The sequence below is a fragment of the Molossus molossus genome, unplaced genomic scaffold (genome assembly GCF_014108415.1).
Source record: "Molossus molossus isolate mMolMol1 unplaced genomic scaffold, mMolMol1.p scaffold_m16_p_16, whole genome shotgun sequence".
NCBI classification, from domain to species: domain Eukaryota; kingdom Metazoa; phylum Chordata; class Mammalia; order Chiroptera; family Molossidae; genus Molossus; species Molossus molossus.
This window is the reverse complement of record NW_023425351.1, coordinates 59,608,596-59,627,633: the sequence shown is the minus strand read 5'-3', so window position 1 is coordinate 59,627,633 and position 19,038 is coordinate 59,608,596. Positions and strand designations below refer to the sequence as shown.

The window sequence follows — 19,038 nt, the reverse complement described above, 5'->3', positions numbered from 1 at the left end:
GATTTCTGACTCACCCAATACTATTAATGTCTTGCACATACACTCATCCCTGGGCGAGGTGAAATAAATGACCTTTAGAATCTAGAAGTTCTTCAAGTCAACAGTGAGTCATCTCTTCAAGGAATTTGGTATCATCCGTGCGTCTAACCTGTCTTATTAAGCAAGATATGGCTGATTTTGCCTGAGATGATGTCTCACTTAAGGGATCTTAGCACATCTCATTGGCTGAGTCAGTTAGGGTTACTTCCTTCGTAGTGAGGAAGGGAGAATGGGCAGAGGGTTCCGCCTCAGAACACATGCTTAGAGCTGTGCAGTCAGATGGCCTGCAAGGGTAGTACTCTGGTTTCCTTCTCTTTCAATAGAAATAATAATTCCTACAGTATGTAAGTGGACCTGAAACAAAATAATGGATAAAGCCTTCGTAAATTCTGAAGACGCATATTCGTATAACTTGTTTAACAGGTACAAGCATTGTCAAGTGGCCCCAAGAGACCTGCAATGATGCGTCAGAGTTTTCAAATCAAGAACAATCACGATAAATGATTTGAAAACAATGAAATTATTTGGAGGCTCCTTCACTTGAGCTTTTGAGTGTCGGATTTTTACTGTGTATATTTACAACTCTTTTATGAAAGAGCCGAGAAAGCTGTAAAATATAATTTAAAGAATTTGGTGAAATTATAGGGTATTGCACATCAAATACGTGCTGGGAAAACCAGACAGGCTGGTGATGGGTTGGAACATCCGGAAGAGATGAGGAGAGGCCCAAGCGAACCATTTCTAACAGAGCTGAGACAGCTTCCCGAAGTGGAATTTCTTAAATGCAAATTGTAAGAGCGAGAGACATCTACACATATTGTCAATAACCCCAAGGCCAATAGAACTGTCGGCCTGGGGCACAGACAGTAGCTAAAGGGAAATAGTCCTTAAAGGAAGGAAAAAGAGCAACAACAACAACAACAAAGGAAAAAAAAAAAATCATTTCCCTTGGGTCTTGCTAATGTGTGGTTTGCTGATATTTAGGGTCCTTTACTTTGTGTCAAGGACTGTGTTTAGTGCTTTTGGTGGCTTAACTCATTTCTCCTCACCACAACCCTGTGAAGCAGTCACACAATATTTACATCCCATGTTACCGATGAGAAAACTGAGGCTTGGTTCTGTGTGCCTTAACCAATTTAACCCGATTACGCCTCTGGGGTATTTACAGGGTTGTCATTTCCATTTCGCCAAGCATGAGGCTCAGCGGCAGAACTACAGAAAGAAGGCAATGTTACAAAGATGATGGGCGCTCTCAGGTTTGTGAGCTATCGATGAACAAGAGTTGACGTTGCAGTGGATGAAAAATAGTCAGGAAATTGCAGCAAGGAGCAGAAACAGTGGCATTTCCCTGGTAGATTTCTATTTGTTGAATCATCTTTACAACCCGGGGGAGGTGCATGGGGGAAGTGGGTGGTAACCAGTAATAACAATGGAAGCTAAACAATGATAGCTAATTAATATGGTAAACATGTTTTAATTTTCAAATTAAGCGTTTGAGATGGGCAGTATCATTATCATCATTTAAAAAGTGAGGACATTGAAGCTCAAGATCACACAGATAGGAGGTGGCGAAACCATACACTGTTTCCAAAGCCCATGACCTTGACCAACATGCAAGTACCTATTAGTATGGTCCCTGGTGGTGGTGGATCCATAGCCAGATTATTATGTAAGAGAGTTGGACAGAGACATGGCAGTGGTAAAGGATACACTCTTACTAAAATGAAACAAAATAATCGTTTTTGTCATTACCATTCAGTACTTCCTGACTCGTCTTCGCCCACACTTTGACTGACTAGAGTTCTAGTCCTCGCCTCGACACAACCTTGAAATGTTCTTTTGGCATCTGCCCAAAGGAAAGGGAGGGAGGAACATGGTTCAGAACACCCACACACTGAAATATCAAGTAAAACAAAGACAAGCCACTTACAATTTCGATCTGTCCTTAAGCATCAAGTACATAGTACAACTCACAATGAAAGAATCCAGTTAATTGCTACAATTGATATAAAAGTTTTTCAAAACTAACTATATGCTTAACCTCTCTGATAAAGGCACCAGAAAGAAATTAGCAGCTTAAATTATATCAAGGTGACCGAGTTAAAACAATTCTGCCCCATGTTTATACATGGAGCTCACGGAACTTCTTTTCTAATGTTAATTTATAAAATGGAAGGAAGGATCATTTCCCACTTAACGGGAATGACAGAGCACGAGGGCAGTGATACACCTGGTGGAAGGGACTGATGACTGGCTGGGGACCTGAGCTCTAACTCCAGACTTGCCTCTAGGGAGCAGCTGTGTGGTGCAGACAGAACACACGTGGTTACCTCTCTGGGCTTCAGCTTTCACAAACGTAAAAATAACTGGGGTTAAACCAAAGTATCTCTGAGAGTTACTGTACAGGTGGCGAGACTCCCAATTTGAGTGTGAAAGTGACCCAGATATTTCTGGGCATATCTGACCACCCGTTTGATGATGTCACAGGAAGGCCTGTTTGGAGGCTGAGAAGACCCCTGGGAAACGACTCAGGTTGTGTCCGTTGCTGGGATCCTGAGCCGCGATCAGCAGAACGCTGGGTGGTCAGGTGGAAGTCCATTTTCTGGAGGCGAAGGGCTTGGCTGAGAGAGAATTATTTCAGGAGACAGAGGGGGCTCTGGAAGGCTTCCCTCCTGGCGAAGCCATAGGCACACCCTGTCGTCTGCCACTCACATGTGCCACTTGGTCTAGCCATGCAAGAGCTCCATTGGGACCAGTAAGAGCTGGAGGCAAAACTGCAGTAGCTATTGCATCCGGCGCCATGAAACCCTGCGGGGCAGCCAGCGCTGCCCAGGGCCCCTCTGCTGATTAGGGCGTGGAGTCCAACTGGAACAGGATGGAGTTCCAGCCTACCACCTGCCAGCTGTGTGGCCTTAGGCCAGTGACTGAGCAGTTCTGAACCTCAGTTTCTTCATCTGTCAAATGGTCATCATACTGCGTTTTTTTCCCTGTGAGTCTACTGAGGTCATCAAACTTGAAGATGCCTGCAAACACGCAATGCCAAGGTGAATGGCAGCTGTTCAATGTGTTTGTGTCACTGCTCCTACTGTGAGGACAGAGGTTGCTGTTGGAGTCAGGCTGAAGGGAGGAGAGACTGCCCTGGTCCCATGGGCTCATCGCAGGCCACGTGTGTGGAGGAGTCACGACAGTGACTTGCAGAAGTTGCGTGTCCCCAGAAGCAATCAGTGAAAAGCTGTCCTTCCTGAGTGCAGTGGTGTTGAGTTAGTGGCCAGCTCAGGCTGAGACGGCCATCGGGGAAGCCACGGTGCCCTTGTAATTGCAGAAAATCGGTGGCCACCAGTGGGGAAGTGCTCTGACCAGTGAAGAAATGGTGCAGTTACAGTGGGCCCCCAAGGCCAGTCTTCCTTTTGGAAGTATTTGCATAAAAGGGGCAGTGTCTTCTTTGCCAGCGCAGAACACACGTGGCGGGCATTCAGGAACTGGACGGATAGGTCATTCCGCTGAAATGATGGGGATCTAACTGAGGACCCACCATGTGCCAGGAACTCTTCTCGTCGGCAGGAAAACACACTCAGCAAGATGCACAGGGTCCCTATACCCCAGAAGCTTGCGATCTAGGAGTGACTATAACTACACCAGAGACTTTCATTTAGTAAAAGTCCTTGAAAGTAATAAAGTGTCTGGGAAACTATGACAGAGAGTGACCTCCCTGTGCAAATGGCATTTGAGCTAAAACCTGAATGAATAAAGAGGGAACTATCCTTGGGAAGGTCTGCAGTAAGATTGGGCCAAACAGAGGGAACTTCAAGGGCTAAGTCCCTCGGTCAGAAGTGAGACACAAGTCAAGGATGTCGGGCAAACATCCTTTGGAAAGAGGTCGGGAATGACGCGGAGGGCACAGGGAGAAGCAGGATGCATTGCAAAGGATCTTCCAGGTCATTGGAAGAAAGAACGCCTACACTGAAAAGCGAGCAGAAGCCAAAAGGCAAAGTATCATTAACTTCCAAACAGTGAAGCAGGGGAATTAATCATCGAGGAGGCCTGTCGTCACTTTGGGCATGTTCTGGTGTCCAGTACAACGGTGGGCTGAGAAGTTCCATGAGCTGTGTGTTCTTAGGTACTGCCTTGTCCATTTCTTATCAAACAAGGGTCAGCCGACAGTGTGTTCAGACTTGGTCCTAACAGAAACCAGTGGATGTCGCAGAGTGACTCTGCACCGGGAGCCAGAGGCTAGAGGTGAAGTTCATGTGCCTGACTAGAGTGTGTCTACTCGCAAGACCTGGGCACTCTGCTTGGCCTCATCCATCTCGTTTCCTTATCTTCCCGTTGCAATGGCTACCACATGGGGAAATGGTGAAAATGGAACCAGATAGTGTATTTCAGAGGTCCTTAGACATTGTAGAGCATCGCCTCACTAGTTCTCATTGGTTTAAAACAATTTTAACTTATTTCCTGTTAAAATTTCTTGTCATTGTTGTTTTTAAGTCAAACCACTAGAGGTCAGAATTTCACATGAATTGTTTCAAGAAACTACCAAGGTAGAAACAAAACAAAAAAACAACACCCAAAACGTTTTTCCAACTAAGCAGAATAAAAGAATACATTTAAGGCACAGAAGGAGGAATAAAGATGTCTTTACACAAAGAAGTTTTGATCACTGGAACAAGGCTCATTCTCGAAATTGTTACCCAACAGTAGGGAGAGAAGAAATGATAAATAAATACCTATTGATGATGTCTACACAACTAAAAGTTTGTATTGATTATCGTATATTATTTTAAAACAGGTCTATTATTAAGGCCCATTTTACAAGTGAAAAAAAAACATCTGAAGTATAAATAGATATAATCACATACTGAAGATCAAAGAGATTGAATCTAAGTCATTGGGAAATACACACAGTGCAATATGGTGTCTCTCTATTGGACAGCATATTACATGATGGGTTAACCTAACTGGTTTTGCAGCTACAATGCTAAATAGCTTTTTAGTTCCCAGCCTCTAAAATGAATATACAGAAAGCTCCTTGTATTGTCTATTTCCCAAAGTATCTAGATGTTTCTGAGCACACTGCTAATAAATGCGATATTGCAATGATTAGCCATGGAGAAAAGTAAAGACCAGCTTAATCTTAGAAAAAAATATATTGAACAGAAATAATAGCTCTTTAAAATATTTACTTGGCCACCAAGCTTTGTCTTTTTTTTTTTTTTTCTTTTCGTTTTTTTTCATTTTGTAGTGCTAAATAGATAAATCCGCCTGGTTCAGGACTGGAAAGAAGCTGTCACTGTGCTTATGAAGGAACTAGGTAGGGTAGATCACAGTTCATATGATGACAGAAGGTGATGTCTTATTTTTCATTGTATGCACAACATTTAGCACAGTGCCCAGAGCAGAGGCAGGGCCCGGGGAACATGGTCATACTGCACCGTGTGTCCATACAGGCGATCTGCAGAGAAAACACTGAGCTGACCAGGCCCTGACCCCAAGGGTTTGCAATCTAATACCCAGCTGGAAATGTAGCTGCTGTTCCTAGGACAAGTTCTTCCTTAGCTGGAAAACGTTAGCATCTTCCATATGCTTGGGACTTGGGTAGTCAGTCCATCCCAGAGTCCTGGAATCTCCTTCATAAGAAAGGAACTTAGACTGTATTGGAAGCAAAGTTCCCAGGCCCTGGGGGAAGAACAAGACATCACACCAGGTTCCTTACAGACTCAGTGCAGGAACCCAGGGTCAGTGCGAACTCCCTAAATCTTTCTTTCCCAGGAGCGCTCCCTACTTCATTCCGTCACATTTGTGGCTTGTAATCATCTCTACACAGGCTCAGGTTGAGAGTTCAAAAGGTTTCCATTGTTTGAAATCTTAATAGAGTTTCTAATGGGAAAGGGGACGGTTTCTGTTAAGCAAAGAAATGAGGGTAGAAAGACTCATGATGGACACCCTGCGGGCATCTCACTAATACTAATTGCCCTCTGTTCTCCCTCCTAAATCACATATCTCCCCATTGCTCATGACATTAATACATATTATTTGAGGCCTATGTGCCTAAAATAGTGGCCGGCACTTCGTAGGTATTCAATATAGATTTACTGAATTAGAATGAAGAGAATTGCTGAACATTCTCTTTTGAACATTATTTTAACATCACATTGTCCTTTCTTTTTCCAGTTTGAAAACTGTAGTTTCTCAACAAGAAAAGGGCTTAACAGTGTTATTATCAAATGGATTCTCCTATTTGCAGGAACATTTTTAATTTTTCCGTGATACCCTAGGAATAATTTCAAAGACTAATACAAAGTCTCCTATACGCTAGGGAAAGTTCAGTAATGGTTTTAAGTAAACACTTTCTTTCTCATCAAAACTTTCTTTTCTAAACATCTGCCCTCACATTATTCATTTATTCACCCAAGAAGTTATTAGGAAGCCCCGAGGTCTCATTGTTCTCCCTGCATTTATTTTGTGGTATCAGAGATTAAAACTTGGATTGCAGTCTTATGAGGAAATTAATTCACTGATTAAGAAAAATGCACTTTAAGCAGTACACATTGAAGTAACTGACAAGGCTAGGGTGATGTATTTCTAGAATTTTTTTTTTTTTTGGAAAGACCCTTTTTCTGCTGAAGATTTTAAGCAGCTGTAATTCTTCCGCTCTGTAGCCTGGAGAAACAGCATGAATTCCTAATGAGAGAGCACCAATGTGTACTGCGGTGACCCTTCCACAGCTAAGGGTCAGAGCTGCACCCAGGAAAACAGCGGCATTTTTTATCAACCAGTTGCTTGAAGCACATCGGCTCCGCTTGAGAACATTTTGCAATGTTCTATCATCCTTCAGCTGAAGGCGCTTGGCCCCAAAGATGTCACTTTCAAATAAAGAAATGTTCACTTCTATACTACCTCCAATCCTCGACAAAACTTTTCCTCTGCTCTGGAACCCAGGAGCCCATTAGTTTATGAAACGTACAAAAGGTTTATTATTTGCGTCCCTGAGCTTTTGCCTAGTAGCTGAAGCAGACGCAGTGTGAGAAAGGAGTTGGGCTTTGAAGGAAAGATTCCTGAAGCCGAATGTCTCGCTCATGGGTCTTCCTCTAGAGCGGCGTGGAAGAGGCTATTTCCCGCTGCCCCGAGTCAGTCCCACCACACCCCTTCCCTGGGGTTCCACTCCCTCCTAAAATTATCTTACCAAACATCAAGGGAGATTTATAAATAAGTAAGAGGCCACTGATTTGCCCAAATAGGAGCAAAGTAGGAGGAACTAGGGAGGGGAGAAAAGAAAGTCATTGAGAGCCGGAATGGGGTTGAGAGCTGAAGAAAGAGCTTACTTATCAGGGATGACATTTTTCTTTTTCTTTCGTTACCTTTGGGTCCTGGTGAAATTGTGTGGGTGGCACAGACTTCAGCGGTAGGATGGCTCTCCATGTCCAGACCCAGGCTCTGAATTTGCAGGAGAAGGAGCACCAGGACGATGAACTCGTGTCTTTGAAGTGGGACTGCGAAGCCACCCATTGCTGAGGTTCTCCAAACAAGAGTTGCTCAGAAGTGCGCAATAATCAGCTTTATTTGAAATCGAATCTTCTCTCTGGGGAAGAAAGCGAAGTCTCGGGAGCACACATTCCCAAAAGGCCTGCAAAGACAAGAAGACACATCCTGGGTTGTTTATTTTCTCAGTATTCCAAACGGGCCATACATTGTCCAGACTGTTTATTTTCAAGTGACAACAGTTTATTGAAAATTATCTCTGAACTAAACAGCCAAGTGTGCAGGTCAGTAGACACATTCCAGAGAACAGAGTCGATAGAGATGCCTTCTGCTCAGTACATGAGCTGACAACGTAATACCCTGGATTGCATTTAAATGATGGGATTCCAGAAAGGTTGAGCCAGAGATTTCTTTATCGCCTTCACGTCACGTGAGCAGTACGCATGGCTTTGAGCTTTTCCACGAGGAAATATGGATTACCTGTGTGTGGCAGCTGAACAGCAAAACTACCCCTGCTCTCCATGACCTTATTTTTTTCTCCTGCTACAGATACTTGTCTTAGGACTTAACCCTAAAGGAAAGAATACCATCTTTACTTCAAGGCAATTTGGCAATAAGTATCAAGCATATTGAAAATATTGATAGCCTTTGGCCTGGTAATTGCCTTTCTAGTACACGATCTTAAGAAAATATTCTGAAACGTGGACAGAGCTTCACTTGAAAAGATGTGAGAAAAAGGGGAAGGAACATCAATTGCCTTAATATACAGTTATGGTTAGAAAATCCTAACAAACACAAACGTGAGAGAGTATGGCATGATGATTTTATTAAAAAGATGTTTGTAGCAAGATTTTTATAAAATGGGAAAAAGCCTGTGGTATTATGTTTATTAAAAAGCATGATAGAGCCCTGGCCAGTTTGGCTCAGCGGTTAGAGCGTCGGCCTGCGGTACAGAGAGACCCAGGTTCGGTTCCCGCTAAGGGCGCGTACCTCGGTTGCAGTTTGTCCCCGGCCCTGGTTGGTCGTGCGGGTGGCAACCACTCGATGTGTCCCTTCACGTCGATGTTTCTCTCTCTCTCTCTCCCTCTCTGTCTGAACAACAACAACAAAAATGCAAAAATGTCCTCGGGTGAGGATTAAAAAAAAAAGCATGATAGATATGAATAGGATGGATGTAAGTATAGGCACAGTGGTAGAAATAGAGATATCTATCTATCATGTATCTGTCTATCTATCTATCTATCTATCTATCTATCTATCTATCTATCATCTATTATCTATCTATCTATCATCTATTATCTATCTATCTATCTATCATCTATTATCTATCTATCTATCTATCTATCATCTATCTATCTATCTCTTCTCTCTCTCTCTCTCTCTCTCTCTCTCTCTCTCTCTCTCTCTCTCCATCAATCCATTCATCTGCATATTTATCTTTTCCATCAACCTATGACCTGTATAAATAGCTTAGTTTTGTAAGATACTGAAAAACTAAAACCAGAGTCACATACCTTACCTTCTTGATTCTTGAAGAGTGGGCCTGAGGGGTTTTGGACCTACTTTCCTAAGTAGGATCTTACAGATCATGGGAAGGCCGAATAAAGAATTAACCCTACGAGATATGATGTTCAATTTAAGAAATACAGGTGTATTTGTTTCCTAGGGCTTCTGGAACGAAGGACACAAACTGAGTGGCTTGAACAACAAACATTTATCATCTCGCATTCTGGAGGTTAGAAGTCTGAGATCAAGGTGTTGGCAGGGCCATGATTCTTCTGAAGGTGCCAGGAAAGGGTCTGTCCCAGGCACCTCTCATAGCTTCTGGTAATCCCTTGGCTTGTGACAGTATAACTGCAATCTCCCCACGGAGTTCCTCCTGTGTGGGTGTGTCCATTGTTCCCCTGACAATAAGCATGCCATTCCTAATGGATTAGGGCTCATTCCAGTGATCTCATTTTAACTTGATTACCTCTCTAACAAACCTATCTCTAACTATGACTACATTAGGAGGTACTGAAGGTTAGCACTTCAACATATGAATTTTTTTTTTGGCTCGGGAGACCCAGTTCAACCAATAACAGGCTTATAGTAAGACTTCACTGACCATGTCATAAGAAATACAAGGAGAGGGAGGGAAGGAAACTGGCGTTGACTGAATAGTCATTATGTGTAAGGATAGAGTTAATCTCTTAAGTTTATTTTATATAAGCCTTAAAATAACACTGTGGAAATAGATACCCATCCCCCCATTCTTACAAACAATGTATCCTAGGCTCACAAAATTTAAACGATTGACTTAAGGTCACTGTCATGGCTAATTTATGTCAACTTGACTGAATCACAAGGTGCCAGATACTTGGCTAAACATTATTTCTGGGCATGTCTGAGGTGTTTCCAGAAGAGATTAGCTTTTGAATTGGTTGACTGAGTAAAGTAGACTGGCCTCCGCAATGTGGGTGGTCCTCATCTAATATTTCAAAGGCCTGAATAGAACAAAAAGGTGGAAGAAGGACGGATTTGCTCTCTGCCGGGCTGTGGAGCCGGGACTTGGGTCTTCTCAGGTACTTGGGCTGGAGCTTACTGCAACATCTCCGCTGGTTTGGGGGCTTCTGAACGTGGACGGGGCTCACACCATTGCCCCCTTATTCTCAGGCCTCGGGGCTCAGACGGGGAGTGTGCCACCAGCTTTGCTGGGCCTCCCGTTGCAGGCCTGGGGCTTCACGCTTCCATTGTCATGTGAGCGAGTCCTGAAACAACAAATGTTTCTCTCTAGATAGAGATACAGATATCGGTATGCAGATACAGATACAGATATAAATATAGATAGATGTTGATATATCCTATTGGTTCTGTTTCTCTGTAGAATCCCGACTGACAGTTACCCATTGAGAGAAAACAAAAAAGAAATTTAAATATAAATTATTTCAAAAAAGTCCTGCTTTAAAATGCTATTTGGTTCCTATAAAGCTTAATATTCTCAAGTTTTGAGGATGCATTAATTTCCACATATGCTTAAAATGTCCAAAGTACATGCATTTGTCATGTTAACGGTGATAAGAAAATAGTGGGCATTAGTAGAATGGTAGTAGAAGCCTCAAATTCTGCATTTGTCATAATCAGATATATAATCTATAGCAAATCATTCAACTGTAATTGCCATAGGATATATAAAGTGAGTTAGGACTTGATATTTCATGGACTGCTTGAATTATAAGATTCTTTGAAATAGGTGTTTTGTTGTTGTTGTTGTTTAGACTAGTCTAAATCTATTTCACTTCTTTCATTTATTTTCAAGCATTTCTTGGCACATGATGAAAATACATCAATTACATTTATTTGTTTATTTTTTGGTACATGCCCCTAGCGGGAACCGAACCCGGGACTCTTCGGTCCACAGGCCAACACTCCAACCACTGAGCCAAACTGGCCACGGCCATCAATTACATTTATATATAGAAATCTACTGGTTGCAATTTAAAGCAAATAACAGTCTTCAGTATTATTCTTTGGGCTATCCTATTACTGTTCTTTTCAACCTCTTTAAAAAATCAACTCAACACTAAATATAAATAGCTTTCTACATTAATGAATAGACTATTACATCAAAATCTGAATTGCTATAGATTATTAATCCCATATTTTATATGTAAAACATCACTTAACCAAACAATGCTCTATTGTGGGAAATTTAAATTTTCTAATATTATTAATATAAATAAAACTGTGATGAACATCTTTAGAGGTCATTCTGTGTGCCCATTCTTTGAAGGAGATAAATGTATATTGCTTGGTAGCTCACTGAAAGTTGAGAGCAACAGAAAAACTAAACTTTTAAAAAGAATTCATATATTGTAGTCATATTGTGCTCTCTTTTCTCATGGAGACAACGGTCTCCTGGGTTGATTTTTTTTCTCATCTGGCTTAGAAACTATAGTTTCCTTTCTTTCACACTGATGGGGAGTTTATAAATAGATGAATATTCAAAGATGAGTTCTTTCATAGACCGTAGAGAACTACTCTACTTTTAGCTAAGATTTACAGAGAAATGTGATCTTAAAAATCACTTTTCAGCTTTAGTCTGGGTGACTGGGAAAAACACTATTGCCAGTAAGAAACCCTGGTTCAAGAAAAAACTAGTTCTGAGGGGAAATAATGAGACTGGGTGAATTTAAGGGTCAGGGAAATAACAGGATGGAGATTATAATGGGGCATATTGGAACACAGGGACATAGTCTTGCATACAGACATGCTAATCATTAGAGGAATTCTGCTTGCAGCTTGAGGAGATAAGAGAAGCATGCATTGTTTATCAAAGATTTGCAGGAACCTCCAGACAGTACTCATATCAACCAGCACAATCTTCCTGGATCCCTGCTGGCATCCAGATGTCTGCAGTGATCAATCACCTCTTACCCCTTCTGTAGACATAAAAAAAAAGCCTGAACGTCTACTTTGGTAAGATGGAATTGAGGATCAGGTCTCCCATCTTCGAAGTTAGTGCCTCCTCAACTAATAAACCTTTTTTTACTCCAAACTCTGTTGAGTTTTGACTTTTTGAAGCATCAGACACACCAACTTTGGACCAGTAACAAAAGGACAAGAAAGTTTAAACCTATAACAGATGCCTATTAATGCATGGATGCATAAGATGAAGGTTAAGAACAAGCCATGGGACTTAGGAGTCAATACTTTTAAATAGAACCTTGAATAAAAGAGAGCACTCAGGAGAGAGTTCATCAAAGGGAGCAAAAAGGAGTGACAAAGGGTTCCCTGTCCAATAGAAAAGTCATTATTGAACAGTCATAATAATTTAAAAAAATTAATAATAACACACTTTTATTGACCCACGTCTCTTTCATTTACTTATGATCAGTACCTAGGGACATGCTGTATTTCTTCTTATAAGAGTTCTAAACAGTGTTTAAACAAGGGTGCCATTAAATTGAATAGTGTGGCAAGTGACACAATGGAATCTAGACTAGTTTTTAAAGAAAGTTATTGAAGAAGAAAATAAATATAATGTGAAGAAAGCATTAACAGAACCTTACCTGTAACTCATGGAAGGGGTGGTATATATGGATAAAAATTGTTAGCTTGCTGCTGTTACTTGCAATCTTTGTAGCAGTTCCTTGATATCTCAATAAATATGGGATGAAACATATAAATAGCATAAACTTTAAAATAGGAGAGAAGATGAAATAAATAAAAGAAAGTTATAAAATTATGTTAAGTGTATTCCTTTGAGTGTGTGAAAAACATCTAGGCCCACCAGAAAGATTTCTAATGAGACTTAAAAGTTATCTAGAAAATGAAGTCATTGATAACTATAAGTCAACTCTTTAAAGCATAGTTTTTAAATAGACTATAGGTCAATAAATTTTCTTTAAAACAAAGTTTTGAAATAGACAACAAGCTATCAAGTTTTCGGCTGGTGTAAAATTGGAAGAGGTTAATGGTAAATCTAGAAAAGATAAGAGTCACTGGCTGGTTTATGAAATTTTCTCTTTAATTCCACATTTTTTCTAATTTTTAAAATTTTCCACAGTGATCCCACTTCTAGGAATATACCCTACAAAGCCCGAAACACCAATCAGAAAGAATATATGTACCTCTATGTTCATAGCAGCACTATTTACAATCTCTAAGATCTGGAAACGGTCCAAGTGTCTATCAGTAGATGAGTGGCTAAAAAAGCTGCGGTACATCTATACAATGGAGTACTATGCAGCCGTAAAAAAGAAAGGTCTTTTATCCTTTGAGATGAGGAACCTGGAGATTATCCTAAGTGAAATAAGCCAAACAGAGAAAGACAAATATCACATGATCTCACTTATTTGTGGAATATAATGAACAAAACAAGCTGAGGGACAAAATAGACCCAGAGACATGGAAGTGGAGTGCAGACTGACAAACCTCAGAAGAGGTGGACATGGGGGGAGGGAAGAGAGAAACCACAGAACTTACATGCATGTATGCGGAAACAAGGACATAGACAATAATGCTGGGGGTGGGGCGGGATTGGGAGGAGGTTGTCAATGGAGAAAAAAAGGAGAAACATCTGTAACAAAAATAAATAAATAAACCTTATTTTTAAAAAAAAAGCATTGAAATTCTAAGGTTAGATTTATGCTTGTCCAAATATGACATGCCACTGAAGTGAATAACAAGCGAAATTTTTCCTACTCTTCTACCCATGATTTTGTATGTTGACTGGTGGTCCCGTTAAAGAGATGTTTACAGAGCAGGGAGGAGGGTGTCAATGAGGGGAAAAGAAGGGACATCTGTAATAAAAAAATTCAATCAATTAATTTTAAAAAAAGGTATGTTTACATTCTAATCACTGGAACCTGTGAATGTGATTGTTTCTGCAGTTGTAATCAAATAAGGACCTCAAGAAGAAATAATCCTGGATTATCTAGGTTGACCTTAAATCTAATGACAAGTGTCCTCATAAGTGAGACCCAAAGTAGAAACCCAGGGACAACAGGAGAAGGCCATGTGAAGACAGATGCAGAGGTTGAAGTTATGCAGCCACAGCTCAGGGTCACCTGAAGCCACCAGAAACTAGAAGAGACGAAGAAGGATCTTCCCTTGAGCCTTCAGGGTGATTTCAGTCCTGCTGGCACCTTGACTTGGTATGTCTGGCCTCAGAACTGCGAGATAATAAATTCCTGTTGTTTCATGCCATCGAATTTGCCATAATTTGTTAAGGCAGCACTGGGAAACAAACCCACCATCCTTCTGATGCTCATGCACTGTTCCTGGAAGGAATGACACACCGAAAAATGACGTGCGTCACCGAGACCCAGCAACATCTGTTCTCGTGCATTGTAATGATCATGCATCCAGTTTAAAAGATATCTGGAGGGAAATAAAATACAGACTATGAAAACAGCATCCACGAAGGCCGAGTGTTCACTAGTTAAAGCAGGAGAGCAGCGAGGTGACCCCTCACCTGCTGAAGAAATTCCCTAACAAATGGAAATAACTCAACCTCAAACTTGGTTTTGTCTTCCACCATCTCTAAGAACGTCTCAGTTGGATTAAAGATCTCTCTGGTGAACTGATGTGATTAAATGCAATTTGTCAAAAATGAAAATGAGTAGAATGGCTTCTAAGATGACACATATTTAGAAAGCAATATGATAAACATGCTCATAAAATTATTTTATATTTTAGTTTTATACTTATAAGGACATATTTTTTTAAATCAAATTTAAAAAAATCTTTACCCGAAGATATGTTTTTATTGATTTTTAGAAATAGGGGAAGGGGGGCATGAACAGTGGACATGGACAACAATCTGGGGAAGGGGCAGGGAGGGAAGGGGGAGGGGGGAATCAGTGGGGGAAAAAAGGAGAATCATCTGTAACAAAAATTAATCAATAAAATAAAATAAAAAGAATTAGGGTTGAATACTAATAAAAGAATCCATTTTTGTTCAAAAAAAAGAGAAAGAAATAGGGGAAGGGGGAGAGAGAGAGAGAGAGAGAGAGAAAGATCCTGGGATGAAACCTGAAACCTTGGTATTTAAGTAACAAATTTGTGCTAATGTTCTTGACTTTAATTTTTTTCTATTTAGATACACAATGACTTCTTTATATAGAAGATAGTTATTTCTTTCTCTTTCATCCATTGCCCTGCATCCTCCTCCTCACACATTTCCCTTCTTTCTCTTTGTAATTTAGTAATATTATCATTTTAATAGAAAATTTAATGTTTATATTATAATGACACTATAAAAATAATTCATAGCTGAACACATGTGGATTGTAATTACATTTTGTTTCTTGTACTAATTTTATTTTTGCAAGGTTTAATAATTGCATTGTTTTCTTTTGCATAGCTTTCTGCATACAAATCCCATAATAAGTACTAATTCTTTGAGATTTGTCAGCTCTGTGGAAAACATGAAATGTTTAATTAGTTTCCATTGCTTTTTTTAGAAATATCTCTTCTGAAATTTTCAAGCTACTCGCTCCAGCTGGATCTTGTATTTGTCAGACTTGCGTAAAGATATTATCTTAGAACATGTCTTTACCATCATCTGGGACTCTGTGTTATAACTCCTTTTTCAAATCTTTTTTTGATTTGTTTCATTCCTCATTTTGTAGCATTTCTTCCAGTAATTTCCTGAAAGAGAGCATAGCTGCAGATACATTTTTGAGATACTGCATGTTTAAAAATCTAATAATTCTATGTCCAAATTATGTAATATTTTGGCTGGGTATAGAATCACAGGTTGAAAGTAATTTAAACACTAAGGTGTAAAAATGTTCTATTTTCCTCTAGTTTTCAGTGCTACAGTTGAAAAGTTTGGTGTCATTCAAATTGTCTACACTTTGTACAGAATATTTCTTTCCTTGCTCTTGAAGCTTTTAGGCACATTTCTTTATAGATTGTGTTCTGAAATTTTAGTAATATGTCCTTAATATTGGCTTTTTCGTATTCACTGTATTGGATTAGCTACTTTTCTCTTGCTTCTTCCATTCTCTGTCATTGTGGATTTTTATTTTTTTATTCCATTATGCTATTTTGGTGATATTCTGGGGGGAATTGAATATAAATATGTAGCCTTGGCTGGTTTGGCTCAGCGGTTAGAGTGTTGGCCTGCGGTACGGAGAGACCCAGGTTTGGTTACCGCTAAGGGCATGTACCTCGATTGCATTTTGTTCCCAACCTTGGTTGGATCATGAGGGTGGCAGCCACTCTATGTGTCCCTTTCAAGTCGATGTTTCTCTCTCTCTCCCTCCCACTCTATCTGAAAAAGGAACGAAAAAATGTTCTTGGGTGAGGATAAAAAAAAAAAAAGAGTATAAACATGTTGATTCAATCTGCCATACGAACTCAGATATTCCCATGATTACCTTTTAGTATAGTTTCAAACAACTCCTGTGTGTATTTGTGATAAGATGAAATTCAACGTGTGTATTTATTCTCCTAAGTATGAGTCTTGGAGAGGGGTTCCGGGTATGGCATCCTTTCCACGTAACATGAATTAAAGTAAACAACATTATTAAAAATAACCCTTTTAGGGTTCTGACAATTGACCAAAGCAAACAACAAGTTTAGAAGTATTTATTCTTAAAAGATGCCACACTTTTTGTAAAAACAGTGAAAGTAGGAGGCCTTCGTGCATGAAGTCAACTCTACCCCTCTCCCCATCTTGGTAGGTAAGATTAGCAGTTTTCTCAGCACGAGGCAGATTCGGTAGGGAATGGGGTGTGAAAACACACTGATAGATTAATGTAATTGATGTGTGAGTACAGAAATAAACCCTCCCATTGATTGCTGACAAAGGTACCAAAGCAATTCAGTGGGAGAAATAATAGTTTTTTCAACAAATGGTGCCACTGGAAAATTGAACAGCCACATGGAAAGAAAAGAATTTAGAACTATACCTCACAACAGTATCCAAAAATTAACTCAAAACAGATCCAAGACTTAAATAGAAGAGACACAATTTATAAAACTTATAGAAGAAAACATAAGAGAACATCTTAGTTACCTTGGGTTAGGCAAAACTGACTTAGATATTATACCAAAGCCATAGTTTATAAAACATTTGATAAATTATACTACTTCAAAATCTGAAACATCTGTGATTTCAAACAACAACAACACACCATTTAGAAAATAAACAGAGAAGTCACAGACTGAAAGAAAATATTTACAAGTCATGTATCAATAACGTACTTGTACCCAATTGAATAATAAGAATACAAATGACTAAATAATAAAAGACATAAGCTAAATACTTGAACAGACATATCTACAAAGATAAGAAATAGCTAATGTGTGTATAAACATCCCCTTTAGGGGATGTCATTATTCATTAAATTCCAGTAAGATACTACTATATACAGAAAAGATGGCCATAATAATACAAAATGTGACACTACTAAGTGTTGACTGGGCTGTGATAGATTGGAACCCTCATTCACTGCTGACATGGCTGTCAAATGGCACAGTCCCTTTGGAAAACAGTTGGCAGTTTTTTAAAAATCTAAATATACACTTAAATATAACCTAGTAATTCACTCTTAGATATCTACCTAAGAGAAATGAAAACATATGTTCACACAAATACTTGCCCGTAAATGTTCACAACAGTATTATTCATGATAGTCAAAAAGTGAGAACAACACAAATGTCCATCAAGCAGTGGATGGGTTTTGCTCATCAAGTGGAACACGATTCAGTTATAAAAGAAAAAACTACTGATGCGTGCAGCATGGATGATGTCTCCTCTCCAAATTATGCTAAATTAAAGAAACTGGAAACAAGTGACTACAGATTATATCATTGTTTTTATGTGAACTTTCTAGAAAAGGCAAGAAAGACTCGATTGAAAGGAGACGAGTGGTTGCCTGGGCTGGGGCTGGGAGCAAAGACTAATTGCACACGGGCACGATGAAACTTTGGGCGTGATAGTTGTGTTGTAGAACTGAATGACAGTGATGGTTGTACACCATATACATATACTTAAAAATCCAACTCTTACAATTGGTTAATGGTATGGTATAGAATTTATACCTCCATAAAACTGTATTAACATAAACTAATATTAAAATTGCATTCCAGAACTCTTGGGTTATTTTAATTCTCTAGCAGGGTTTATAAGTCTAGACAAACTTGATTTTGCCTCTACTCCTTGTAGACTCAGTACGTCATAATTTTAAGATTATTTCCAGTTCGCCCTGGCCGGTTTGGCTCAGCGGTTGGAGTGTCGGCCTGTGGTACAGAGAGACCCGGGTTCGGTTCCCGCTAAGGGCACGTACCTCGGTTGCAGTTTGTCCCCGACCCTGGTTGGTCGTGCGGGTGGCAGCCACTCGATGTGTCCCTTCATGTCGATGTTTCTCTCTCTCTCTCTCTCTCTCTCTCTCTCTCTCTCTCTCTCTCTTTCTCTTCCTCTCTCTCCCTCCCGCTCTATCTGAACAAAAAATGGAAAAATGTCCTCGGGTGAGGATTAAAAAAAAAAAAAAAAGATTATTTCCAGTTTAGTATGTATTAGTTTAGTACACCTAAGGAGTGTCTTCATGGGAGGCTCTTTAAAGCAACCAATAGAAAATTACCAGAGAAAAGAAAACGTATTAACATAGATACATAACTGAATGGTGTTGTTAAAAATTTTAAGTATACATTTAATTACAAAAATTAATCATATTAAGGAGCACAGATATTTTCAACCTTTTTTACTTACTAAGGCATTAATACCTTCTTCTGGCCCTAATGGAATTAGAGGCAAATTTTTGATTTCCATTATTTTTGCTCTATGATTAATTATATATAGTAATCACTTGAATAATACTGGATGAATTTGAATGGCTAATTACACAGGCACATAATGATTGGAGTCTGAGCTTAAATGATAGGAACGTGTGGTGAAAATGCATTCGTTTATTTACTCATTCAATATCTGAATAGTGGCGCAACATCTGAAGTTGTAGTAGTCCATTAGATACAGTCTTTTCCTTAATGAATTTATCATCTTCCTATTGAGAAGACAGAGAAGTTTAA

The 19,038-nt window shown here is 39.6% G+C and overlaps 1 protein-coding gene across 1 annotated transcript in view; it reads right to left on the bottom strand.

The window, feature by feature from the left end:
* COLEC10 (collectin subfamily member 10) overlaps window positions 1–7,634 on the bottom strand; it is a 37,379-nt gene extending 29,745 nt beyond the window's left edge. The window contains exon 1 of the mRNA XM_036264315.1: window positions 7,395–7,634. Coding sequence (XP_036120208.1) covers window positions 7,395–7,542 — 148 coding nt within the window. The 5' untranslated portion in view covers window positions 7,543–7,634. The remainder of the gene's footprint in view (window positions 1–7,394) is intronic.
* Between the last annotated feature and the right edge of the window lie 11,404 nt (window positions 7,635–19,038).